The sequence below is a fragment of the Microtus ochrogaster genome, linkage group LG1 (genome assembly GCF_000317375.1).
Source record: "Microtus ochrogaster isolate Prairie Vole_2 linkage group LG1, MicOch1.0, whole genome shotgun sequence".
Lineage (NCBI taxonomy): Eukaryota > Metazoa > Chordata > Mammalia > Rodentia > Cricetidae > Microtus > Microtus ochrogaster.
Window position 1 is genome coordinate 11,530,799 of NC_022027.1, and position 27,420 is coordinate 11,558,218.

At 42.4% G+C, this 27,420-nt stretch overlaps 1 protein-coding gene across 4 annotated transcripts in view; it reads right to left on the minus strand.

The window, feature by feature from the left end:
* Cobl (cordon-bleu WH2 repeat protein) overlaps nucleotides 1–27,420 on the minus strand; it is a 221,182-nt gene that overhangs the window by 133,694 nt on the left and 60,068 nt on the right. For all 4 annotated transcript variants that reach the window (XM_026785116.1, XM_013350757.2, XM_026785115.1 and 1 more), the window contains exons 2-4: nucleotides 13,036–13,239; nucleotides 3,574–3,784; nucleotides 1,440–1,668 (exon numbers count right to left, since the gene is read on the minus strand). In XM_026785116.1, coding sequence (XP_026640917.1) covers nucleotides 1,440–1,668; nucleotides 3,574–3,784; nucleotides 13,036–13,239 — 644 coding nt within the window. The remainder of the gene's footprint in view (nucleotides 1–1,439; nucleotides 1,669–3,573; nucleotides 3,785–13,035; nucleotides 13,240–27,420) is intronic.

Here is a 27,420-nt window from a genome sequence, read left to right on the forward strand (position 1 = left end):
GAGCATTCCTGTCTGTGCTGCTGACACTGGGAGCATTCCTGTCTGTGCTGCTGACACTGGGAGCATTCCTGTCTGTGCTGCTGACACTGGGAGCACTCCTGTCTGTGCTGTTGATCCTGGGAGCACTAGTGTCTGTGCTGCTGATCCTGGGAGCACTAGTGTCTGCTTCTGGCACTGGGAGCATTCCTGTCTGTGCTGCTTACACTGGGAGCACTACTGACTGTGATTTTAAAAGATACTGGTTGGAAGCTGATGCATGAGGTCCGGAGTTCAACCTCAAGTTCCACAAACATGTGCAGCAATAAACTTGATTGGCTACAATGTTCTAATCTTCAGAGTACCTTTTCCAGGAGTCTAACTACTCCATGTACTTTATACTATTTGGAACTAAAACCCTATCTTCCATGTCAAATGGGGGAACGACCCCAGAATCCCCAGAGAGGGTGGATTGAGATGAGGCAAAGTACGGATTGGACCCAAAGAAGACACTACGAGCACTGTTTTCACAATATATTTGCCAATGAAGGAAAACACATTTTTATTAGAATAAATTATCTTAAAAGTTGTATTTGAAAGGCTATAGAAGAACATATAAAAGACCAAGTGTCTACTTTTAAAAGTCCAGTCTCTCTGGAGAATAAATAACAAGGGCAGTAATAGTGTTCTTCCGACCACTATCGTGAGGGTCCCCTGCAGGTAATCGCAGCTGCTCTGACTTAATGGTAGCGACAGCTAGGCCTTGACCAAGGGCAGAGCTCCACAGACAATTGAAAGTCCATCTTAAAACTACAACGTCAAGGACTACAAATTCTGTTTTTTCCTGACAGCCATTTAACTAAAACTTCAAACCCTTATGTCAGCTGTAAAAATCTGATTACATATTTCTCTGTGCCAGCATTACACAGGGGCTGCCACTCATTTACAGCACGATGATCGTGCTACATCCACACCATAGGTGCAGCATAGGCAATAAACTGTGTAAAATTTGTCTATAGGACTGATCACGGGAACCAGAATTGGTTGATTTCAGAAGATAGTCAATGTTCTTTGGGCAAATGATTTTAGATACAAGCAGAGGCTAAAGTCTGGGAGAAATGCAAATGGATCAAAACTCAAGCAATGTTGTAAGTGGTCTCTGAGTGGGAAGGTGTACTCTCCCCTCACCATTTCTTTTTATTTGCTATTACTCAAAGTCAGAAAGCCAAAGTCATTTGCAGAGGTGGGAGGGAGGAACATAGTTAGCATCATAGAATATGGCAAAAAGCCAAATTCCTTTTTTGCCTACTTCACTATTGGCCAAAAACCGAGGTGCCTGAAGCTTCCCATACCCATTTCTAGGTGTTGCTACTGAGAGCTGCAAGAAGAGAATACAGGGTTGTGTTCAAACCTCATGTCCGAGGCACTAGGCATCAGGGTATGTACATCATGGTGAGCCTCACCTCTTCTATTGTCCCACGCATACAGCTCCTTTATCCCTAATTCATTCAGGGACTTGGACAGCTCCAGCTCCTCCCCAGCGACATTGTCCCTGAGCAGAACCACATGATCTGGGTTGACCTCACACTTTGCACAGATGACTGGCAGAATATTCTGCAGTGGCACCTCAGGGCTCACACGCACGACGGCCTTCTGTGTCCTCAGGTAATTCACTACCAGACGCACAGATTTCTGCAAGAACACACCAGACACAAAACTTCTATGATTGCAAATTTCTGTAATTGCTTTAATTTCTGCTTTAATTCTAGAACTAAGTGTGGCAGGACTTTCCCAGCCCCTGGTCATTCTTCCACAGAGTTGGTGGGTTTGGGAGAAAAATAACATAATGAATGCTGAAAAATAAATGTATGGAATATTAGATATTTACTAGGTTCTCTCTCATAATTAGCAACTACTAAACAATGGGAGAAACTGACCTCAGCGAGGCATTGAAATTCATATCCTATATGTGTACAACCTTTCACAGATTCTGCTTAGACTTGAGCACATGAAAGAAAACACTCTGTAAATGGTATGAATAGTCTTAAGACTAAGCCTCACAAAACAAAAACGCTTGCTTAAGAAGTCGAAATATCCACATAAACATGTGAATATATGTTTATATATAAAGGCATTATACATACTATAAGTACATGAGGTATGTACAGATGTGTGTATATTAAGCCAGAAATAGGTTTAGTCTTTTTCAAATACCAGATATAATACTCAGAAAAAACAATTATAAGTACCTACAGTGACACTAGGTGTCCCATCAGGAACCTGTAGGAGTCCAAGCTCCATGTGGACTACTTCAGTTCATGCTCACTGCTCTCCACTTCTCACAAGCTACCTTGACCTTTGCAAAGACCTTGCAAAGGTCAAGGTAGCTTGTGAGAAGAGTGATAGATAAAGGTCGTGGTCACCTTGAGCTCTGAGTGGCAGGCTTGGTGGACTTAATGAACTGTAAATTAGGGCAAATATGGGGCACTGCTCCAGCCTGGGTTTCTCCAAGAGGAACCACACACATAATCTGGACTTAACTCTTGGTGGAGTCTAGGCAGTTAAGAAAAGCCACAGGATATAAAGAGGTATTTCTCTATGAAGTACTGCTTTTGTTTGAAGTATAATTGAGATTCTCTCACAGATTTAGTGTGGACAGGCACCAATTAAATGTTACTAATCACTAAAAACTAGAAATTAATTGCCAGTTTTGAAAGCAAGAAAGCTGAGTATATCTTCCAAGAATCTGATCCAGGTAGTACTGCCTTAACTAGAGCCTAAAGACCATCCTTAAAACCATATTACAAAGCACTCTAAGAATTTGGGATTAATTTTACTTGATAATTAATGGCTGCAGTAAAATGACAACTAAGATATTCCCTGAACACAACAGTCCAAATATTCCTAAATTTTCCTAAAACAATCTTTAAATAATATATTTTGATCATATTCTTTCCTCTCCCCCAGCTCCTACCAGATCCAATCTACTTCCCTACACACCCAACTTCATAGTCCTGCCCTCTCTCTCCTCTCTCAGAACCAAAAACAGATAGAAAAAATTAAAAATTAAAATTTTCCAAAGGGCCTATCCTTTCTCTCACTCCCAGGCAGTAAACTCTTTTATGGAGCTCTGACTCTTAGGGCTAAAAGACATCTAGAAATATGTGTGCCAAGAAAGTGGTCACCAATTAATTAAGTAAAATTCAGCAAAACTGAGAAATCAATTTCTTGATTATACAGCTACATTTCAAGTGCTCAGTTGTGACATAGGACCTGTGACTATCATGCTGGGAAATGCAGATTTAGGAACACTTCCATCTCCAAGGTAGTTCTGACAGATACCTTGCCCTACAACAGTTCAAACTTTATAAGAAGAAAGGATCAATATTACAACAATAAGCATTAGTAAATTTAGAAAGTTCTTATTTCCTGTAGCAAATCCAGCCAGTACCTACCTTCACTTGGCATAGAAGAAGAAACCTCAATAAAGCACTGCATGTTAGGGACTCAAACCAAGAACAAGCCTGTCCTTGCTAGCACTCCTGCACATTGTGCACAAATCTGTCTATCCTCAGACAACACACATGCACCACTGACCTCAGGCACCTTGGGTTGGCCAGACTTAATTTTGTCTTCAGGGACTTTTTCTTTCAGAAGTACAGTGTGTACATTCAAGGACCCAATCAAAGTATTTGGCTTAAAACTCAAGGGTTGTTGGGTCTCAGAAGACCAGATCTCCAGGACATGATGAGAAGGATTCAGGTGGTTCTGAAGGCAAAGGTCAACCAGGAGGTCCATCATTGCATGGCTGAAAAGGAGAAGACAAATCATGGTTATCAAGACTGCTGTAGGCTCCTTTCTGTCTAACTGAGTAAGGCAGAACAGACAGACAGTGAATGCATGAGAAAGCCCAGAGAAGAGGAGGAGGAGGAAGAGGAAGAAGACAAGGACGACAACAGCAATTTAAAAACTTTGAGTTCTTATTCACGGTTACATGATGGCACGTTAACAGTTTCAATGCTAACCAACATTACTAAAAGAAAAATAAAATTTTAACAACCTTTCAAAATCATAAGAGATGAAAATAAGAGTTCCATTTCTAGCTAAACCCATGGATCTGCTAGGTTTACTATCTAAATTCTAGAAGCAAAAACTATACAAGCTATGGTTCTATGGCATTGGCTTTTCAGTTATTTGTAAATATAAAGTATTCAAAGACTAAATTTTAAGTTGAAACAAATTGATAAGTACTTTGATGAACAATGAGCTAACAAATAGAAACTGATAGAATCTACCAAGATTGAATCAAAGAGAAATGAGAATGTTGAACATAACAATAACAAATAAAGAGATAGAATCACCTCACCAAATTAAACCTCACCAAAAAGGAAAACTTAATTCTAAAAGGTACAACAGAAAATTAAACAAAATAATCAAATAACACACCAATGTTTCTTAAACTCATCAAAAATAGTAACAAAAGAATTAACAATCTCCCTACTACAATATCAGCAAACCACAGGTTGCCATCCAAAACAAACAGGGAGGAAAAAATATCTTCAACAAAATACTAGCAAATATAATTCAATAGCATAGTAAAAAGATTCGTCCCATGAACAAATGGGATTTATTTCTAGAATTCAAGTCTGGTTCAATATATAAGGACAAGTCAATAAATAATGTGATATATCATATCATCAAAATTAACCACAGAAACATATATACATCTCAATTCATATTAAAAATATCTTACAAAATTCAATATCATGATTTAAAAATCTTCAACCATAACAGATACTAAGAACTTACTTCAAAACAATAGAAATCTCTCTCTCTCTCTCTCTCTGTCACACACACACACACACACACACACACACACACACACACACAAAGAGAGAGAGAAAGTTAAGAAAATGAAGGAGAATGCACAAAGTACATGCTTAATTCAGAAAATATTACAGATGACTAGAACAACACTTCCTGGTCCTCCCTCCTTGGCTCTGAGCAAATCCCATATCAAAAGAGTCTTTTAAATTCCCCATTCCGCATTCATTTATTCATCCATTTATTGTACCTAATGAACATCCAGGACATCTGATTGATCCAAAGAAAGACTCAAGACTGTCTCCAGGCAACGCTTACCATATCTTCCTTCTAAGAAGATGCTAACAGCACGCACCAACCAGTACAATAACTCACATGAAGCTGGTACCCTGTGTTCCCTCAGACATTGGGTAGGAGGGACCAGGACATCTTCAGCATTCACACATACACTAAGGAATGAGCAGGATAAGCCGGGCTGTGAATTCTGATTTTTCCAGCTTGGATACACACTCACTGCTCTCCCTACACAGAACTTAAAGTCAAAAGAGAAAACACACTGCCATGTACCATGTACCATAGCAAAGCCTTCCACAAAAGAAATCCCTTCAAAAAAAAAATACTAAAATAACCATGTTTATTTTTTTTGCTAGTATTTTTCTGAATTTTCTTTTTTTCAGCCCTGTTCATTTGGATGGCAGCCTGTGGTGTGCTGATATTTGGAGATATCCATTCTTTGTTGCTATTGTTGAGGAGTTTAAGAAGCATTGGCATGTTATTCTTTGAATGATTTTCTGTTGAATCCTTTGGTGCTAGGGTTTTCTTTTTGGTGGCTCAATAAAATAAAATAAGGTCAGAGGTGAAGCTCATGGGCACAACTCTTGACTACCCTGAAATGGGCACTGTGGAAAGATAAGCTGTAATGGAACAATACAATGGTGTCATCTTCAGGCTGAAGAGATGGCTCAGTGGTTAGGAGCACTTGCTGCTCTTGTACAGGACCTAGATTTGATTTCCAGCATCCTTGTGGTGACTCAACCATTTGTAACTCCAGTTCTAGGACACTCTCTTCTGGCCTTAAATAGCACCAGGAACAAATGCAATGCATTTAATAGACGTGCAAGCAAAATGCTTATATACATAAAAATGGAAATAAATCTTTAAAATAATACTAACTTCCCATTCACTGTCTTTCTGGCAGCCTAGGGCTACTTACTATAGATTCACACTTAGTTCTAGTATGCGCAATAGGAAGAGTCATTCTGGGGTTTCTACAAACTGGTAGTGCTGGGACTCAATTTATACCCATGCCGAACGATACTGATTCCAGCTTTGCCTCAGCTAACCACACTGGGGAATCTATTTACACCATATAAACATATGAATACAAACTATCAAAGAACACAAAAAGCACACAGTCAGTAACTATTGTCATCCAAACATTGATGTCTGAAGAACAGTCAGAGTCCTTAGAAACATATCTGAAATGCAAAGCGCCATAAAAGGGAGCATGCAAGGTTTGGGGCTTTCTTCACTGCAGAGAGCACACCTTTTTGCCTTAACAACACCGGTACATGCCACTCTATGCATTGACAGTGTTTATCAATTAGGTCGAAGCAAATCACTCAGTGTGCAAATCTCAACTTTCTATGACCTTCTAATATCACCTGGCCTAATCCCTCTGAAATACTGTCTTCCACCCTCCCAAATCACCAAAAAAAAAAAAAAAAAGTAGTTTTCCCATAGAGAGCTTCATCCTGTGGAAACTGAAACTACATTCCAACATTTGAGGGTTGAAGCAGTTATCAACAACCAATAACCCACCTACTTCAACCTATCATTAAGTGGAGGGAGAAGCACAAAAAACCAAAAACAAACCCTAAACCCCCAAAATACAATAAACTAGACATGGCTCACTAGGCATGCTACTCGGAGAACACAGAGTCATTACTAACTCTGTCTTGAGAAGCAAACAGGTTCCCACGCCTTCCTGGTGGCTAGAACCTGTACCCAGCACAGATCAGTTTTTATAGAAAGGTGAGGAGGTTTGGGGGGCAGATAGGACTGAAGTCTTAGTAGCTGCCCACCCCAGTCAACTCCCACTGTGAGAACCCGGAGGGAGTTTTCTTCTGAGGACTGATTTGGTTGTAATAGGGACCTGGGCGCATATAGGAAAACACAGGATGCTGGGTCAATTTACTATGTGTCATGAGGGGGTTGACACTTTATTTAAAAGAGGATGCTCACTGGCAGGACTTGTGATTTTACCACTATGTATTTCTCAAAACAGAGTGTGAGTGGAGCCAGGATTTTTTCCAGTTTTTAGCACACCTGTTAACCTGCTACTTGGTGGCATTCGAGAAACTCTAAGAAGCTCCTTGGGTCTCTAAAAGCTCCTTTGATCCTCCTGGAGAAACCTGTCTAGGTAGGGAAAGACAGTTCTCTGCATAGTGGCAATGCTTCACAGTGAACAGAGAGGTACTAGCTGCCTACAGTCCCTGTGGGATTTTACTACAGATCCATCAGATCCCAGCTTGCCTCCTGTTGTCTATGAACCAAGAACTGGTGACTTTGTTAACTGAGTGTTCTCTGTATGCCTCCACACGGTCTTAGTAAGTCCTGTATCTGCACCACAGAGAGTTTTCCAAAGGCAGGCAAGGCTGCTTGGTCACTCATTATTCTCACAACCTGCTGAGTCTGGCCTCTCCTCCTCCCCGAGATGATCTAGAGAAGTCCTGGTGCCTGGTCCACAGCTGTCCTGACATCATCCTCTGGTGGGGGACTGGTGTCTACCATGGCAGCGTTCTTTTCGTGATACTCATATAGTCTGGTTGTGTGGAATCCTAAGATCACTATATGTAGCCTCTCTGACCCAGGGAGTCCACCTGCACTGCTTTGTGCCTCAGTTTCCCCACAGGAAGAGCATTAGGCTAGAGTCTGCCTTAGATGGTTGCTGTAGACTCCACTGAGTTAACACCTTCAAGACATTAAACATTGTCAGCTCAGATGCAGGCTCCATGCCACGGTTTGTTAAGTAAATGACAGCTCACTGTTCTTTTCCATGTGAATTGTATACTGCTCTGGCAGACGATTATAGGGTATGTGAAAGAGTGCCACCCTGCTCTCAGCAAGTGACATCAGACTCTTGAATTGCAAAACAGTTTCCCCTAACTCCCAAGGAATGAAACTCAGCAATCAGAAAGTCAAAGACAGAGTCAGGAATGTTAGGGAGTTACAAAGTGCTAGAGATCTTGCCCAGGTGATGATGTCATAGGAACACTCAGGAATCTGAATAAAACACAAAATCTCCCTCTGTACCATTTCTTTATCTAATCACCCATCTAAAATTAAGGTGAAGCCACAAGTTTAATAGAAGAGTAAAAGTTCTCGCATAAAGCAGGAGTAACCACCTCCCAAAATCAAGTGAGGTGAGCTGGAGGGCTCACTTATAACTGTCAGTCTCTTAATTTTTTCCTCCCACTGATTCTCCATGGCTTTTTTTGCTTTCTGCTGCCCCACAATACCTTTTAATATTCATAACACAGATGAAACTGTTTCTGGGCACTCTAATTATAAACTTGAAAAGTGAATAGAATTTTTATAAACTTCTTTCTCTTAAAAATATTGCTTTTTGCCAGGCAGTGGTGGCCTTTAATTTCAGCACACAGGAGGCAGAGGTAGGCAGATGTCTGAGAGTTTGAGGTCAGCCTGGCCTTCAAAGTGAGTTCCAGGACAGACAGGAAACCCTATCTTAGGGGAAAATAAAAAAATGTTTTCATATAAATATATGAAATATATTTATTTTTCACACACACGCACACACACATATTTTTTCTAAATGTATACAAAGTTCAAAAATCGATTTTTTTCTGACTCAGTGACTTCAATAAGAAACTGGTCTTCTGCTATAAAGCATATAAAGTCATATAAATGACTGTTTTCAGAGTCCTACTAAGGGACTAAACAAGAAATGAAGGGTCTGTGCCACCACCACCACTATCCCCGTGCTGGTGGGTCACTCAGAGGTCAGCAGACCAAAGCCAGAGGGGCCACAAGTTAACTGCCTTCCTGGACTGAAGGGACTTTCTGTCTAGATCGCAGCCTGCTCTTATACCATTCCCTGAGACAGATGGGAAGGCACTGAAGACACACTGTCTGGGAGATAAAGATGATGAGGCCTCTTTATAGACTATATAGACTCCGGACTCCTTCCTCATGGCATCAGGCCAGGAAGAGCCCAAGCGCACTGTCAGGACACAGTGCCTGGCCAAGGGCACTGCCCAGAGCTTGCTGTCAGCAGATCTCCCCATGAGGATCCTGTCTGAACCTTTAGGACTGTGGAGACACAGTTTGGTGGACCCCACCCATGGCATTCTGATTCAGCCAGGCTTGGGTGGGGCTGAAAAACCTATACTTCTTACCTGTTCCCTGGTGGCATCAATGCCATAGGTGTAGGGGCTGACCTTTAAAATGTCCTGATACTAGTATCATGCCATGTACACCTGGGACCTATGCTGAATGACCGGTAACTGGGTGCTAGGCGTGCAAAGTGCTTTCAGGTATATCCCGGCGGTCTTAAAACAAACTGAATTTACAGGCTTGGCCGAATCTCAAACTGTTCCAATGCGCCCTACTTTCTTATGGACCAAGGCCAGCATGTGGCCCCAAGCTCTGGGCAAGGCATACCACAAGGTCAATAATACAAATCCTGAGAGAAAGTCCAGTTTGACAGGTTCATGCGGCATCAAAGAGGCAAGGCAAAATGTAATCAAGGTCCTTGGCAGACAGTCTGCACTGAGGATTTTCACCAGGACAAGACACAGAAACAGTTAAGAACAAGATAGGAGACCACAAAGAGGCACATCAATAGGGAGGTCGGATGGCCAGAGGCAGGATTTCAGATTGAGGCTGGAATCTCTAGCAAGAATGCAGTTTTGTGAAAGCCTGGGTCCTGGTTAACACAGGCTAGAGACAGAACGATGGAGTAAAATTCCGGAGACTTATTTCTCGGGGCCATGCAGCTGCTGCCTGGCCATAAAAGGTCTAATAATTTGGGATTAGAGAGAGGTGCAAGTTGCTATCTGGAGAGAGCCTGTCTTCTTAAGGCAACTGAACTAGAAAACCATCTGAAAGCAATGTTGGCTGGACTCTTTCATCTGAAGAGAGGAGATAAGCCGGGAATGCAGGGAAGCCTGGTGTTTGTCCTGTCCAGAAGCGATCCCATATGATGTGGGTTATGGGAGCAGGTGTGGACAGGTTCTGCCCCAAAGGTATCCCTTTTCTGACCACAGTAACTCTTGTCCTTTCTTAACGCTGTCCTCCTGTTTTTCACCCGTGTGTTACAAGTTACCTTTTTCTTCAGAGCCTAGAGCAGTGGTTATCAACCTTCCTAATGCTGTGATCCTTTAATTAATTTGTGGAGACTTTCAGTGGTTCTCAGCCTTCCTAACAATGTGATCCTTTAATACAGTTCCTTATGTTGTGGTGACCCCCAAACATAAAATTATTTCGTTGCTACTTCATAATTGTAATTTTGCTATTATAAATCGTAATGTCAATGTCTGATATGTAGCAGTATATAGATATGAGACCCCTGTGAAAAGGTCATTTCAACCCCAAAGCAACTGAGACCCACAGGTTGGAGAACCATTGGTCTTTTGCATTCTGTGTCCAGCTTATAGGAGAGGCATGTGTCTTGTATATGATCTTCATCCAGAGGATATACTGTGGCCAACCTGGACACAAACTACCCTCAGAATAAGGGATTCTGGTTGTCTTAGAAATTCGTCTATAGTCTACTTGCCACTCAGCATCTTTGTTGTTCCTGGGGTTTGAAGAAAATTGGCACTGCAAAGTCAGATTTCTTATAATCTGTGTGGGCTGCAGAATAACCACTGCATGGCCCGGCAGGCAGTTTAGACTCTGTAACATGGACCTTCCTTATGTGGGCTGCTCAGCAAACGTTCCACTTTCCCCTGTGGGCTGAGAAACCCTCTTCTCAGAGAGACTCACATGAGTTTGCAATTCCTTATTTATTTTGCTTGATGGATAATTGAACATTTTAATATTTAGTAACCTATCAGGGGCCCACAAAATGATACTTCCCTTCAGGAGTGCTGGAATAGGACCACCGTCCAAACGAGCCCAGGACCCTCTGCAGACTATCAAGCTGTGTGTTTGTGAAAACACTCCTCCTTTCCCAGGACAGCACGCTCCTTGCAGTTTAAATCTCAGGCCCTCAATCTTGCTACTTCCTCACAGAAAAGACAGTGTCCTTTATTTAAAAGGAAGGGAAGGCGGGAAGGAAGAAGGGAGGAGGAGGGGGAAACTGAGCATGGAAACTCCTTTCATAATGATGTTCTTTAAGAGCCTCTGCCATAAGCTTAATAGCTAGGAAGTGGAAGTCCTTCCACCGCTTTACAAGGCTCGTGACCTGGAATTCCCTGCACACGTATAAACTTGTTTATTCTGTGTTGTTTAGGGTATAATCGTTCTTAGGGGTGGAATCACAGGACTCAACACTGGGAGCAATTCCCTCCGCTCTGGAGAAAGAAACATTGCCTTTCCCTGCCAGAGGTCCCTTAGCCGTCTGAACCAATGTGGATGTGACTAATTTTCTACACAAAAATGACACAGCCCAACACTGTCAACACTTAAGAGCCTTTTATGAAGCTCCCCCGGGGCTGAGGGTACTGTGTCTTCAAAGATATTCTCTTCACTTGTGCTCCCAATTAAAGCAATGGGGCTGCTGGCTCCCTTCCCACCCGCCATGCAGGGAGCTGGCAGCCCCACTCCTAAAGGCCTGCCAGGCCTTCTCCCTTAGTCAGGAACCGTTCCAAACCCCATCCGTATGTCTTAATATTTAAGAACAGATAGGGACTTTTACGTGTGGTTTTAAATTCCAGAGCAGCTCAAAAAAATTGAAAACTATAATTTGCAGAATGGGGTCATAGGCAGTCAGTCACTAGCTTGTTTTCTCTAGTGGAAATACAAGGTTCAGGGCTGGCTATGTTTTGTAAACTGCTGTTTAGGGCAAAATGAGCATGCTCTTTGCTAAAGCCATTGCTGAAGCAGACGAGAAAAAAAATGTAACAAAAAAGCCAACAAGAGTGAGGAATCTGACATCCAGTGAAGCATGCCTTCACCTGTAGCACCCAGAGGGTGGCCCAGGCACAGAGGCCTCCAGGCTGAGGCTGGCTCTTTCTGACTCTAAGTTTCTCTGTTTAAAGAAGAGAACGTTATCTGAATAATTTATAAGGATCTTCCTAGATTCCACAGCAATCTTACAAACTGTAATGGTTATAACTGTTGCTCTAAAGGGAAGAAGAAACTGAAGGTACAGGGAGCACAATGCATCCACTTGAAAGGATTTTCAGAAATATTTCTACTCTCTGGAAGGAACCCCACCTTTCCTTGTGTTTGTCAAAGAAGATTCATGCATTACTACCCATCTGCCACAAGCTAAGAGAAGAAAAAGCACTAACTATCAACTTGGAGAAAATATAAACGTGGTAAATGTATATTTACTGGCAGAATAGCATGCACTCTAAAATAGTGTTTAAACTATGATATGACAGTATAACAAACTCCTTACTTTGCAGGAAATGTGTGCTGAAGATTATGACTGCTTTATAAAACAACTAAACACACATAGAAACTCTTACAACTCAGTCTGTGAGCTGGGCCTGGGGAAATGCCACCAAAGGTATCGGTCTCAAGTCCAAGAACCTTCTTTGAAGCTAATGTGAAGATCTTCCTACACCTGTGACATGGCTGCAAAGAGAAATCCTACTGAAAAATATCTTCTTACACTGTGCTGGCATTAAGAGCTTCAAAAACAACGTGATATTACCTATTACAACTAAAGGCATGGTATCTTAGAACACAAGAATTCCAGCCTTTGGTAGATATTGAGGCTGGAACCAATACTCATCAAGATTTTGTTTAATTATCACAAAAAATAAATTGTAAAATGTATGTATCTCTACACTTTTCTCTAAGCCCAAACTCTACCAGGATGGGCTTTTAGCTCTGAGTCCCCTAAAGATTCCAGAGAGCCTGCCTGGGTCAGTCGGGCCACACTTTCCAGTGGGACTTCTGGATCTCTGAGGCTCTGATCTTGGACCAATTCATAGCAGGCATTTTAACCTGAATCAAATTCAACATGGAACTAAATAGGACATGCCCACATATGTGAGGAGGTACACAGGAACTCTCACCCAGGTACCAGAATCTTACCTTCCACTGACCACGCTCTGTTTCTCCAGTCCACTGGGCAGAACCACAGTGATGTCCAAGGTGCTGTTCTGTAGTGACTCCTTCATTTGGACCAGGCTGTGCTGGGAACCCAGTGTAGAATCATGAGGCAGTTTCTGGTCACTGTGGACATTCTGGGAAGCAGGCTTTCCAGGAGGTGGTGGAGCACGGGCCTTCATCTTCTTTCTTGAAAATGATAACACAGAAACACTAGGTGAGGGTTTTATGCTTGGCTCCAGATGATTCATCCTTAAAAGCATTCATGGCCCGCTTCAGAAACACCTTGAAAGCTATGGAGACCTTTCAAAGCAGTTATGTCAGTAGTCTCCAGGACTAACAGATAATATCTTCCACAAGCAAGTAAAAACAAAGCGCTCTCAAAGAAACAGCATGATAAGCATTTTTGAAAGTGTTTCTGTAAAAGAAACATCCTAAGAATGTGGTACCCATCTGTAAGCAACATGTTTTATTTTCTACCCACCCTGGTCAAGGTATAGGTGTGTGCAGCTGAGTTTGTTGGTCTGGCCCTTTTTGGATTATACATGCTGACTCATCACTAGTAAGGAGGTGGTCCCTAATTTTCTGCAAAGCTCCCTCCTTTCCAGCTCAGGAACTAGAACGAGATCTAAGCGCATGGATCTATGAATCTATAATACTGGATGCCCTGAGACCAAATTGAGCCATCTAATATTATTCAGAAAACTCTAGTCCAGTATCACCAATACAACTGCTGGCATGGATGTGGCTGTGGGTAGCAAAGGGATGTAAGTGGTAGTACCCCAACACACAACCCCATTGTTTTTCTTTTCACCTTATTTTGAACTGTGGCTGGAATTCTCACTTAACCTCGGAGGAAATTCCCAGTCCCTGTCAACAAGACATCCACCTGTTGGACACTCCATATAGTGAGGAAGGCTGCTAGCAATGCACTTCAAATATTGAATATATGATAATGTGTATACATCATGTGTACATGCATATACGTTTATATAGAAAAATGTGTTTAGAATTGAAGATCCATGATGTGGGAGTGTCATATATCAATCTATTGATTTCATTGGTTAAGGAATAAAGAAACTGCCTAGGCCCCTTGATAGGCCATTAGGTGGGTGGAGTAAACAGAACAGAAGGCTGGGAGAAAGAAGCTGAGTCAGTGAGTCGCCATGATTGTCCCACTGCAGACAGATGCAGGTTAAGATCATTCCTGGTAAGCCAGCTTGTGGGCTACACAGATTAATAGAAATGGGTTAGATCAATATGTAAGAGCTAGCCAATAAGAGGCTGGAACTAATGGGTCAAGCAGTGTTTAAAAGAATACAGTTTCCGTGTAATTATTTCGGGTATAAAGCTAGCCATGCAGGCGGCCGGGTGCTGGGGACGCAGCTCCGCCGCTCTTATTTCAACAGATCCAGATATTAATCGAGACACACCTATGAATACTTGATTTTTGACAAAGAAGAAAAAATTAAAAAATGGAAAAAAGAAAGCACATTTAACAAATGGTGCTGGCATAACTGGATATCAACATGTAGAGGAATGAAAATAGATCCATATCTATCACCATGCACAAAACTCAAGTCCAAATGGATCAAAGACCTCAACATAAAGCCAACCACACTGAAGAGAAAGTGGGAAGTACACTTGAATGCATTGGCACAGGAGACCACTTCCTAAATATAACCCCAGTAGCACAGACACTGAGAGAAACAATTAATAAATGGGAACTTCTGAAACTGAGAAGCTTCTGTAAAGCAAAGGACATGGTCAACAAGACAAAACGGCAGCCTACAGAATGGGAAAAGATCTTCACCAACCCCACAGCAGATAGAGGACTGACTGATCTCTAAAATATACAAAGAACTCAAGAAATTGGTCATCAAAAGAACAAATAATTCAATAAAAAATGGAGTACAGACCTAAACAGAGAACTCTCAACAGAAAAATCTAAAATGGCTAAAAGACACTTAAGGAAATGCTCAACATCCTTAGCCATAAGAGAAATGCAAATCTAAACAGCTCTGAGATTTCGTCTTACACATGTAAGAATGGCCAAGATCAAAAACACTGATGACAACTTATGCTAGAGAGGTTGTGGGGTAAAGGGAACACTCCTCCATTGCTGGTGGGAGTGAAAACTGGTACAGCTGCTTTGGATATCAATATGGCGATTTCTCAAATAATTAGTAAACAACCTTCCTCAAGACCCAGTAATACCACTTCTGGGTATATATCCAAAGGAAGCTCAATTGTACCACAAGGACATGTGCCCAATTATGTTCACAGCAGCATTGTTTATCATAGCTAGAATCTGGAAACAACCTGAATGCCCCTCGGCTGAAAAATGGATAAAGAAAATATGGTACATTGACACAATGACGTACTACATAGCAGAAAAAAAAAATAATGACGTCTTGAAATTTGCAGGCAAATAGATAGATCTAGAAAACACCATAGTGAGTGAGGTAACCCAGACCCAGAAAGACAAATATCATATGTACTCACTCATAAGTGGCTTTCAGACATAAAGAAAAAAAAACCAGCCTACAATTCACAATCCTAGAGAACCTGGAAAACAATGAGACCCTAAGAGAGACATACATGGATCTAATCTATATGGGAAGTAGAAAAAGACAAGATTTCCTGAGTAAATTGGGAGCATGGGGACCAGAGGAAAGGGTTGAAGGGGAGGGGAAAGGAAGAGAGGGGGAGCAGAGAAAAATGTATAGCTCAATATAATCAATAAAAATGTGTTTATAAGCATATATAAAACTATGTACATATCTTTGCAAATGCACAGGCATTAATTTATATACAGGAGTCTTAATTCATAAAGACCCTGTGTGTTTTATAATAACTGTAGCCACAATTTACTCAGCACTTATCATTTGGGGGATGCTTTATAATAACCTTCACAATTTACTTAATAACTATCTATTTATTCAAAAATCACTTTCCAGATTCAAAATATTCTGCAGCCCAGTTTGATTTGGAGCTCACTTGAAGACCCACAATCACTCAGTATCAGGCAGAGGCAGGAACCCCAGTGCTCCTACTGCTTGCTTTTTCCCCACCCGGCACAGCCCTAACCACAAAATCCATACAGAGGTCATGAGAGCCCTCCACCCATCCTGAGGTCTATTACCCAAATGACCTTTGTAGGCATTTTAGCATGAGGTTTCAAAGATAGCCAGATAGGCTTCTAGAAATTTTTTTTTTTTTAGAAATTCTTTCTCAAGAAGCTTGTGAGACTATCCTATGAGATATGCTGTCATAATTTCTAATGGTGGACAAACAATCTAACCACATACCAACCAATAAATTAAATAACTAATAGAACATATCAATAAAAATTAACAAATCATTTTATAATAGTATATTGAATGCACCAGCATTTAAAAATCTAAAATTCAAGGAACAATAACATTTTAAAGTAATTTTTTAAAAATTAAAAATTTCAAAGTATTTGCTTAGGAGAACATGTTTAGAGAGGGCTACATTCTAGTAATAGCCTCTATGACAGTCTAAAAAGACCAGTGGTGGCATCTGGGCGATGCCAGATATGACATGTGCTTTGCTACTGCAATGTGTGTTACTTGTAAAACATGAGCCATCATTTAGAAATGTGAACAAGCAGTAAATGGGACCCAGAAGTGGCTGTAAGCTTCCAGATGTCCCCACCCTAGTTAACAACACTGAGGAATGGCACTCTCTGTTGTGGTATGTAAGTAGTTATAAATTTACTTAAAAAAATAAAAACATAAGATTTATATAATAGTTGTATGTTATGCTATATTTTAATTGCTATTGCTTATTTCTTTTCATCCCTAGACATGAAAGTAAAAAACATTCAGAAATAGTGGCACATTCATATAACCTCAACAATCAAGAGGCTTAGGTAGGAAGGTAGCAAGTTCCAGGCCAGCCTGAGCTACACAGTGAGTCTCATGCCAAATCTGGGCTATATAAAACAATGAAAAAACAATTTAAAATAAAAAATAAAGTAAAATCACGAGTATCAGAGAGCCCATTATTTCTTAAATCATATTTCTATCTGTGGCACTTTTAAGGGAAAGACTTTTCCTATGGTATGGACAATAAAGGGGCACATTTCCGCAGCGTTACAAAGATGTAGAGCTATGCTACCCTCAAACCCACATAATTTTCACAGTGTCCGAAATTTTAACCACTACATTATTGAGTCTCTTTGAAGGACAGTTGTTAATCCCATCTTGGAGATTAAAAAGATGAGCACAAAGAAACATTCACAAATTAGCCAACTTCAAGACAGAAGTCCTGCTACAGGGGCTTGCACAAAAACAATTTTGTTTATTTTGTAACTTTCAGAAAAGAAATACCTTTTCCAATTCAGCAGAGCCCAGTCAAGCAGGAAGCATCTCAGTGTTCTGTGCTATCATCACAGGAGCACAGTCCTACCGTGAGGTAATGGGTTTCAACCGTTCCTTTGCTCATCGCAAAAGCAATCCACCACCGTCTTCTAGATACCTGCGATACCGCTGTATCCACCCGATTGTGCTCATGAGCCCAGTTGCCCAGAACCTCACGACCTCCAGTCACATCACCAGCTTCCCTTCCAGTCATTTACACCGCCCTAAGATTTCTTCCACAGCATTTAGGGAACATGATCTGAGGGCTGTTCCTCACAGCATATCCACAAACTACCTGGCAGAACCCACTGACTACAGCCTGATACAACTTGGAAGGTTGTAAGTACTCAGCAGAGCTATTTGTTCAGGACAGTGGTGTAAGTGTGTGTGTGTGTGTGTGTGTCTCTGTGTGTGTGTGTCTGTGTGTGTGTATGTATACATATATACACAATATGTATGCACATGTAATAGAACATTTCAAAACCACAATATCATTTCTAGTTATTTCTGTTAAAGAAGAAACACCACAATGCACTGAACACACTCCCAGCAAAGGCAGCGGTGTCCATTCGAGCGACTGAGGGAGTTTCCATCTCAGTGACATCAGCCATCCTTGTCCCAGCAGACTATAGTGATAACCACACCTTTAGATTCTTGGTCTTCAGCCTCTCTCCTGGCACTCCCAGGGTCAGCAGTTTTGTCAAACAGCTAGTCGGCAGTTTGGAGCAGCCCCATCTGTATGAACCTCACAGCACTCTGCCCTCGCCCTTCTCTTTGTCTTGTTCACATCTCTTGAAGACCACAGTTCCCGAGTGCTCATCTCTGGGAGAGACAGGCCTGGGGAAAGACCCATGACCTAGATGAAGAGTCTCCACATCTCTAGACTCAACCTGAAACCCCATAGGGAGCTGAAAATGCCCTGTGCCTGTCACTGACCAGTTAAGTCCTAACAGCTGAAGTGTATGGACTGTAATCAAATGTTGAAATAGCATTATTACAGCAACAACTTTTATTTCATTTGGCAAAAGCAATTAGTATACTATAGAGATGGAACACCCGCGCACTGCTACTAGGGCTCTGAAGTAGCAGAGGAGACAGGAAAATGACTCCTTAAAATTAGGTGCAATTATCACATGACTAGCAAGTCCTTCTAAATATAGATGCCAAATAACTGATAAAAGAGGCTTGACTAGGTATATTTGTTCATCTATGTTCATAGCAGGTTTGATGAGCAGCCTATCTGATGAAGCAAGGGTGCTAAGCCTGAAGAGGAAGAGGGGAGAGATTTTAAACTCTTATGAGGTCAGAGGTAGCATGATGAGTTCCCCAGGAGGGATCCTGACGGAAGGGGCGGGCTGTGCATGGAATATGATCAAGTCTCAATCCTGGCTCCCTCCTGATCCATCTTCCATAAGGGACAATGTACTGGTGCAGATATTTTGTAGTCAGGCTTGTCAAGGATGTGTGCATTAGGGAGAAGATATTTCTAGTGTGGGTGTAGTAGACAGCCTTAGGACAAATTTGACTTTCCCTTCTCCATGTTTGCAGGCATGGATTCTCTGAATGGCCTCGACAGCACATAGTCCTAGCTTGGCGTGGTGGTCACGACTTTAATCCTAGCAGTTAGAATACAGAGGCAGGTGAATCTCTGCATTCAAGATTTGCCTGGCCTACAGATGGAGTTCCAGAACAGCCAGGGCTACACAAAGACACCCTGTCTCGAAAAGCAAGCTAGCAAACAAAAAGCACACAGTCACAATGATAAAGAGCCTCCTTCACTTTTGAATGGCGCAGAGAGAATCACTGCAGTTGAGACAGAGAGCTGTGAACAACCATGAACTCCACCAAGTAGATGGCTCTTTCAGATCTATGCAAACCATCCATGTGCTGAAGCTAAGAGTCAAGGGTGTGGGGCACAGGAGAGGGCCAAGTTTCTGCCCAAGTGCCACCAAGTCATAAGGGTTAGGGCCTTGCCTAGCTCCTCCTGGGCACACCCAGGACAGGTGCTAATCAGCTGTCACCAGGTAGGTCCTGCCAGGGCTCTTCAAGGGATGAATCACTAGTACACAACTCAACTCCTTCCCAGCTCTCCAAGTTAAAACGGTGGGTGTGCCTGGCAGGAACTGTTTACAAGGTGGAAAGTATATTACATAAGACAACATTTCTGGCATTTCCAAGTCATCGACTGTGGCTTCATATGATGTGGGACCATCATACAATCCAGCTCCTGAGTACTGACTAATTTTTTCATCAGTCCATGGCTCCCAGCTGGGTTTTATTTCAATGTAGAGAAGAGTGCTTGGAAACTGTCCCCTGAAAGCTAGAGGACCTATGAAGACATGGCCTAAATGGTCCAGAAGCTGCAAATTTCAGGATCTCTGCAGACAGATGAATTAAACCCAAATTCCACAGGAGATGAAAGGCTGCCACTCAGACTACAGGAGGCCCAGGATGAGGGAGTTCAGGATCTGTAGACTCAACATGGAAAATTCATGCCTCTCCCACCTCTCTGTAGCCCCAAGGCCAGCATCTAAAGGGTATCTACTTTTGTATTTCTCCTGTCTCTCCATCAGAGACACCAACTGAAGACATATAGTCATAAAATTTCTTGAGACACCCAGGATCCATGGACATAGAAGTTAAAGGTTTGCTGACACTAATTCCCCCGGAAAAACACCAAATATGTGATTCCTGCAGTTTACCAAACCAGATATCCTGCCTAGCTGATGCTAAATAGCACATGTTCATATAACATTTTAGTGGAACCAGGTAGAGCTGCCTGCCTGCCAATCACATCAAGAAGCAAATCAGCATCTGTTTATGGTGCAGCCACATGGGAGCTTCTGTTCTCTCCTGAAGGTCTCTCTGAATTCCTGTCTTTGCTTCCTCCTGGAGGGGAGCCTTTGAGTGCAAAATGAGCTGTCTCTGTTCTGTTTGGGTGTCAGTTACTAGCCATAGCTCTAGATAGAAATTCCAAGAAAATAAAGACTTCAACATTCTAGTTTCTCACTGACAAGCAAAGTGCTAAGTCCAGGGAAGACTGCTCAGAAAACACTGTGCCAAAAAGTAGCTATAGGAATAAATCCTCTGTGATTAGCTGTCTTGTGCTCAACTTTACACAAAGGGTTTCAGGAACCCCACTCTCACCCCAAGTACAGTCAGGTGCCAAGAAGTTAAGAGGCATCCTAATGTCTGGCACCAACTCCTGCATCTACAATCCATTAACAGCCTGTTTAATAGCTACCATTTCCCTGAAATTTATGAATTCATCATCAAATTGAACATTGCTTCTTTTCTTTCTTTTGTTCTTTCTTTCTTTCTTCCTTTCTTTTTTGCTTGCTTCCTTCCTTCCTTCCTTTCTTTCTTTTTTTCTTTTTTTTTGTTTTTTTCAAGACAGGGTTTCTCAATAGCTTTGGGAACCTGTCCTGGAACTAGCTCTGTAGACCAGGCTGGCCTTGAACTCACAGAGATCTCCCTGCCTCTGCATCCTGAGTGCTGGGATTAATGGCATGTGCCACCACCGCCCAGCTAAACATTGTATGTTTCCAATCCTCACAGCAATTTCATGTGACAAGTTCCCTCTCTCCAATCTGATAAGGCCCTTAAGGACCCAACAGATTGGTCAATGTTCTGACAAGCACACAGCTAGAATAACAGAATTCCAGATGCAGTATTTCTGAACCTTGGGTGGTGCCCTTCTGTATTTCTGTTGCTTTCACTGGTTATTAAAGAAGCTGCCTTGGCCTAGTTGATAGGGCGAAACTCAGGTAGGTGGAGAAGACAGAACAGAATTCTGGGAGGAAGAAAGTAGAGACAGGCAGTTGCCATGAATCTCCAGCCTGAGATGGATGTAGGTTAGAATCTTGCCGGTAAGCCACAGTCACGTGGTGATACACAGATTTAATAGAAATGGGTTAATCAAGATGTGAGAGTTAGCCAATAAGAGGCTAGAGCTAATGGGCCAGGCAGTAATTTAATTAATACATTTTCTGTGTGATTATTTCAGGTGTAAACTAGCCGGGCGGGACGGAACAAAGGGGCCCCACGCTCTTCATAACACTTGGGCATTGCACTAGCTGCTATGTACACTACACTGCCTCAAATACTTTTCAAAACCAAACAACCCTAAGCTAATGTAGAAATGCAGGCCCTCTTCCCTGTCTTAGGTTACTGGGACCCTGCAGGGAAAGGGATTGGATTAGGGCCACTCTTTGACAAGGTTTCCAGCAAACAATCAGATACATCCTCTTTAATGAAGGCTATGGCCAAACACTGTAAACAGAATTGGGGTTCCCTGAGAACTATACCCACTGTGAAAGCTCCATGTGGCTCAGACATAATGTCAGGATCTTGTGTCTCCTCACGACGGAGAAATAAATGGACTTGCAGAGATGGAGATACATGCCCTAGGCTGATGACAGGCAATTGAGCTGAGGCAGGCCCCAGTTAGTCCCGAGGGTTCCTCAATGCCTCTAGGGACAAAACCTTCACTCAATATATAACCAAAGCCGTGAAACTTCTTGAAAACAAGATATACCAAATCTTCTTCCTGTAAACATGGTTTTTATAAAAACAGGTTGTCTATTGGGGACCTCCAAATAAGAAATCCTGTTAGACCTTCTCTCAGGGCTCAGCAATCCCAAAACACAAGGCATTGCTCCTATGACAGGATTGTCTTCTAATGCTAGAAAAAACAAATCAGAAAACTACTACCAAAGCTTTCACAACTGTTCTTGCCTTTCAAAACAGAACCTAAGTCTAAGAAGACATACAAGATCCAGATAAACAAAGCCTAGAGTGTGTCTGTATGAAACAGACAGGCTAAGATACCACATTTAAACTACAGCTTGCAAATGAGCTGTTTAGAGGTGCTGAGTACCACACTGCTCACTGAACGAAGGGATATAAGTATACCCATAGAAACACCTATCAGGGCAACAGAAGGGGACTGTCTTTTGGAAATCAGCCCCAGGATACCCTCTTGTAAGTGCAAATCAAGTACTGGGCATGGCTCCCTGCTCAAGAGTCACTAAGTCTGACAGGTCAGACCCAGCAAAGTCTCTGACTTACTGTGCATCCTCCAGCAGGTGGCTGTATTTGGAGAAACCATTGTAATGTGTAGGCCTTGGTTTCGCTAAGAGCTGAATAGAGAACATGGAGGTCTACCAGGTACTGTTTGCATGAGGGTTATATGAGATGACTCCTATGGGAACCCAGGTAATGATCAATGACCACTACTTGACCACAAGTATTTTTACTCTTTGGAATGGAAGGAAAAACCTTTTATCAGTGTAAGAGTAGAACATTAGCCTATTCTTCCAGACACAATGAAAAGCTCACTTACACAGTAAACACACTGAAAACTAAGAAATGCTATTCACAATAAAATTTTAGTTTTGACCTAGGGTGGAGGAAGCTTTCAGTAACTCACCATAAAAAGATGGGCTCTCCTGATAGGATTCTCTGCAACACAGTAACAAAAGCTTGGAGCCCCTACCAGCCTCTGAGCTCCGGGACCAGTATATACGGGAATGTTGGTATCTCACCAGATATCAGGTACGTATTCACAGAGGAACATTTGAGCTGGCTTTCATAGCTATTACTGAACTCTCTAGCAAGTTAAGAAAGCTGGTAGTGTGTATGAGTGAGCTATCAGCAAACTCTCTACTCCGGGGTTGAGGATCGGATAGAAACTAGAGTTGCTGTATTGTTGAGTGTTACAGAAAAGGAGTAACTACTTTCCAAAACTGCTCAATACTAGTTTACAGAGGTTTGAACATCCTTAGCAAACAAAATGAAGTAAACTGGGAGAAAACTCATCAACTCCCAAACCGTTAGCCCATACATGCATGCATCTCAGGCTGTCTCTTGCCCAGGCTGGGCGACTTGCTCATCTTACTTACAGGTGAGCATGTGCTTTCTTTGGTAGTCAGTGCAGTCTCAGCAGATAAAGGAAAGGCTCCACTGGGCTCAATCAGGCCTGGTGGAGGAGCACAGTGACATTTTTATGAGTGCCACCTGATGTGGTACTTCACAGATGGGGAGGCTGCTGCTGCCTGTGTTCCCAGCAAAAAGCTAACAAGGCCTTTTGCAGAATGACATCATTGGAATTGTGTCCCATCCTCCGCCCCCTGACACCCTGTTTAGACCCATAAAAGCATGAAGGAGAATACAGGAGTTATGCAGGAGATAGGGCAGAGTCCCTATGGGATGAGGATGTCTGGTAGCATCTGCTTCTTCCTCCCAAAGCGTGTGCAAACCTCTGGGAGTTGGCAGTGTGGGCTCATAGGTGTTCCCATGGGGAAGATGCCTAAGTATTCTTAGAGAGATGACTCAGCTCTCCTAACACTGCCAGCAGGACTCATGTGCTTAAGCTTTGTTGAATTTGCATAGAGAAATTCTTCCCAACATCTTCTCAGCTATGATGTAGAACTGTCTCCTGAAGGAGTTTTGGCTTTTCTTCTTTCTAAAGCTATACAACCAGAAGCTCGTTATTTCTTTGTAGTCTGTCCTTAAGGGACGGTATATTTTTTTTCAAGCCCGAAAGATACATTTTGTTCTACGCACAGTCCTGTCCCAGAATCACAGGGACTGCTGCTGATCCAAAGGACACATACAAGCAGATATGCCTGTGAGCCTGGTGGATTCTCAGCTCTCCTGTGGTCAAGGGTTCAAGGACCCCAATGAATGCACAGCAGGTTTCAGGATCTGGGCATCTGGCCATCCTCTCCAGCTCTCCTCTACCTCTGATTGTCACCTCATCTCTTTGTCTAGTGCTGTGCAACCAGAATCAATGGCATACCTGGCTGACAACCTTCACAGCTGTCATCAGCCTCTCTCATCCCCTAGGGACAAAGGTCACTTTCAAAACAGACCTAGGAAAGTACAGAGTAGGCCTCTAGCATCTCCTCTAATCTTCCTCATAACAAACACCCAGGACACCAAAGCACCCCTTGGCCCAGCATATACATGCACCATGAGGATCCAAGTCTGTAGCACCCTAGCCCCTAATGATAGCCAGACAAGGACTTCCTTTTAGTCCTGCCTCTTGTCTCTTCAAGTGTTTCATCATCTGCTCAGGGTTCAACCTCACACTCTCCTCCATTTTCCCCTTATATTCCCCCAACACACTTCCATTCCTTTCCCTGAGTCCAAGTTGCCAAGGCACTTTCCCTGTCTCTAAAGTCACAGATGCTCTAACTTTCACCTTCAGACTCTAAGGGAAGACCCTACAAAATCTCCACCTTCTGCCTCACCAACTCCTGAGTCCCATCTCAAGCCAAAGATGGATCGTCTCTAGAAAATCTTTGTCCATCTATCCTCCATGATAGAAATGTCTCAAACTCCACTCCCTATGTGGTCCAGATGGGTCTGACTTGTAAGATTCCAATATTATATCAATCATTCTCTGCATCATCCATGACAAGAACCTTGGTGGTTCTATACACAGATGGGTTTGGGGATTCAAGATCTGTCAATCTTTGCCAATCCCTTCTAGCCTCCACAGAGTCAGTGGATAACAGAGTCACAGGATGGACTGTAAAAGTGTTCCACAGTGAGAGATGAAAAGGGAAATCAGACCCCGAGGAAGTGACAAGGGAAAGGTTAACATGGATTGGGCTCTAATCTCAGCACCATCAGGAAATGCATGGTCTAACACTATATCCTATGATGGTCTCTCTTTCCCCTCTGTATGATGGGGATGATGGCCACCCCTTCACCCTGGGATCAAATAGTGATTGCAAAAGTCTAATCTTCAAAGTCCAGTTCCTGATGCCTAAACCTTTAGAAATGACCCTGCAACACAGTGCAAAAGTGAAGAAGCAGTCTGTGTTACACACTTGCTGAAACCTACAAGCTGACTCAGAATCCCATAATCAGATGCTAGGAATGTGCTTGCATGGGGAGCCCTGGAAAGCAGCAGCAAGAGGCCCGTTCTTTTCTAGCATACTACAGAGAAGATAGGACACCAGACCGCCCTTCTCACTTGGTGCTTCTCCAATTAACCCACAAACAAGTGGGATTCCTGGTGACCTAGTTAGGGCTGGGCAGGAAGGGGCCAGCAGACAGGACACCTTTAGGCTTGGAGCATCAGCTTGGTGACAAAGGCCTCTGGGATTCAGGAGTGCAAACAATACACAAACAAACACCACACATTATTTTCAAAAACCATTCTCCAACATCCCTTCTCCCTCTCTCTTCCTTCTCTACTGTAACAAGCCTGAGAAGCCTGGCACATCTCACAGAACCATGCCTAGTGCTCGGTAAATGATCAGTCAACCCTGATGATGTAAGTACTGTCTCATTGGGCAATCATCACACTGTTTTCAAGGTTTGTTTTTGCTTTTGCTGTTGTTAGTGATCATTGCTTAGACTTCTTGTGGCAGATGTTATCTGGGAAGTGGGTGAGGAGAGCTGGAGCCCAAGGTCTGGTATCTCCCAAGGTTCTGAGCCCTGGGGGTGGGTTGCAGGAATTCTGAGGCGGTGGACAAAGAGCAAGAGAGGCTGTGTTGCCTGTTGCCTCAGAGCCTGTTGGGCCACTGAGCTCAGGTTTCACCAGCCCAGACATCTGCTGTGAGGCCCAGTCTCTATTTTGAGAAACAGCCACAGTGAGGTTATCAAGTGTCATATTTTGAACAGAGAATTAAAAGGTACCCAGCCTTTGGCTCTTGGTTCAGAAAATGTGCACACGGAATCAGAGTGACTCTGGGTTGCTGTGTTTTCACACTATCTTTCCCTTTGCTCTGATGTTTTTGCTGGAGGTATCTTGGATTATAGCATGTCCCTGCCCCCCATGTTGTGTCTATTTTAAGTAGTGGAAGCACTGTTTAAAACAACAGCAGAAATAAGACTGGGCGGTGATTTGATTAAATTGTAGGTACATTTATACACAAGTCTAGCTCTTTTTGGACTAAATACATAAAAGCTAGCATATGGCAATGTATATAAGAGTGCTGGTCTAGAAACAAGGACGGTCCGTAAGACACGGATGTGGATCACGTGGACACTTGTTTCTTTGGCCCAAGGTATTATATGAGTCTCTAACCTCAGGCGCAGGGAGCTGGCTTCATTTTCCTGAGAACTTCTCTGAGCTCTGTTCAGTTCCCATCAGTTTCTAGTTGTGTGGAAAGCTGTGTAGTCAGATTTCCCTGCTTTTCAGTTATTTACAAAAGTAAATAGAAAAAGAGCTGGCTTATCAGTGGGGAGCCACAATATGTTTCAGAGTATATGGCTTCCTATTTAACTCTTGGCTCTGACATCTTTATCTTAAGATTCCCACTCTACTTGGTTCTTTCCTTTCACGCTTTGTTAGAAGGAATTTAATACAGCTCTGTTATTTTTTTCCCCACTGATTGGGGGGGAGGGTGGATCTACACCGTGTGGCTTATTGAAAGCAAATGACTATTTTTAATATTTTCCTGATGTCTGGGTGTGGAAATCTGTTCTTTCTGAGACAGGAGAAGAACTGACTTTTGCCCTCACTAGCTCTGTGAATGGATATACATGAAAACTGTTGATTTTACTGTAGAATTTTAGATCTAAAATGAGTGCCAATTCAGCCCGCATATCTCCTCTGGGGCCAATGTGATGATAAGAAGTAATTAGAAATTGGCCATGCTTCCAAACTTTGATGAATTTTATTTTAGTTAGGTTTGTAAACATTCGTTCTGGTACATTCAATAACTTAATTGCTGTTTATATTTATTTTTGCCAATCTCTCTTGTGGCTTGTTTTCCATTTTTTATAGTTATATGTTGTACAGTTTACTTCTGGTGGTTTCCTAATTATCTACTATTTAACACTACAATGCCTTGGTGGTTCCAGAGGATGCGGCTGGCAGTGGTCAAAGTAGCCTGGGAGGAAACTGGATAAGTGTTCAGGAGGACATCATTTCAAACTGGCTTGTTAGGCAGCATATCTTGCTACCCAGACTTCAGCTCTGGGAGCAGTGGGTTCACTTTTGGAAACTGGAGGAGGAGCC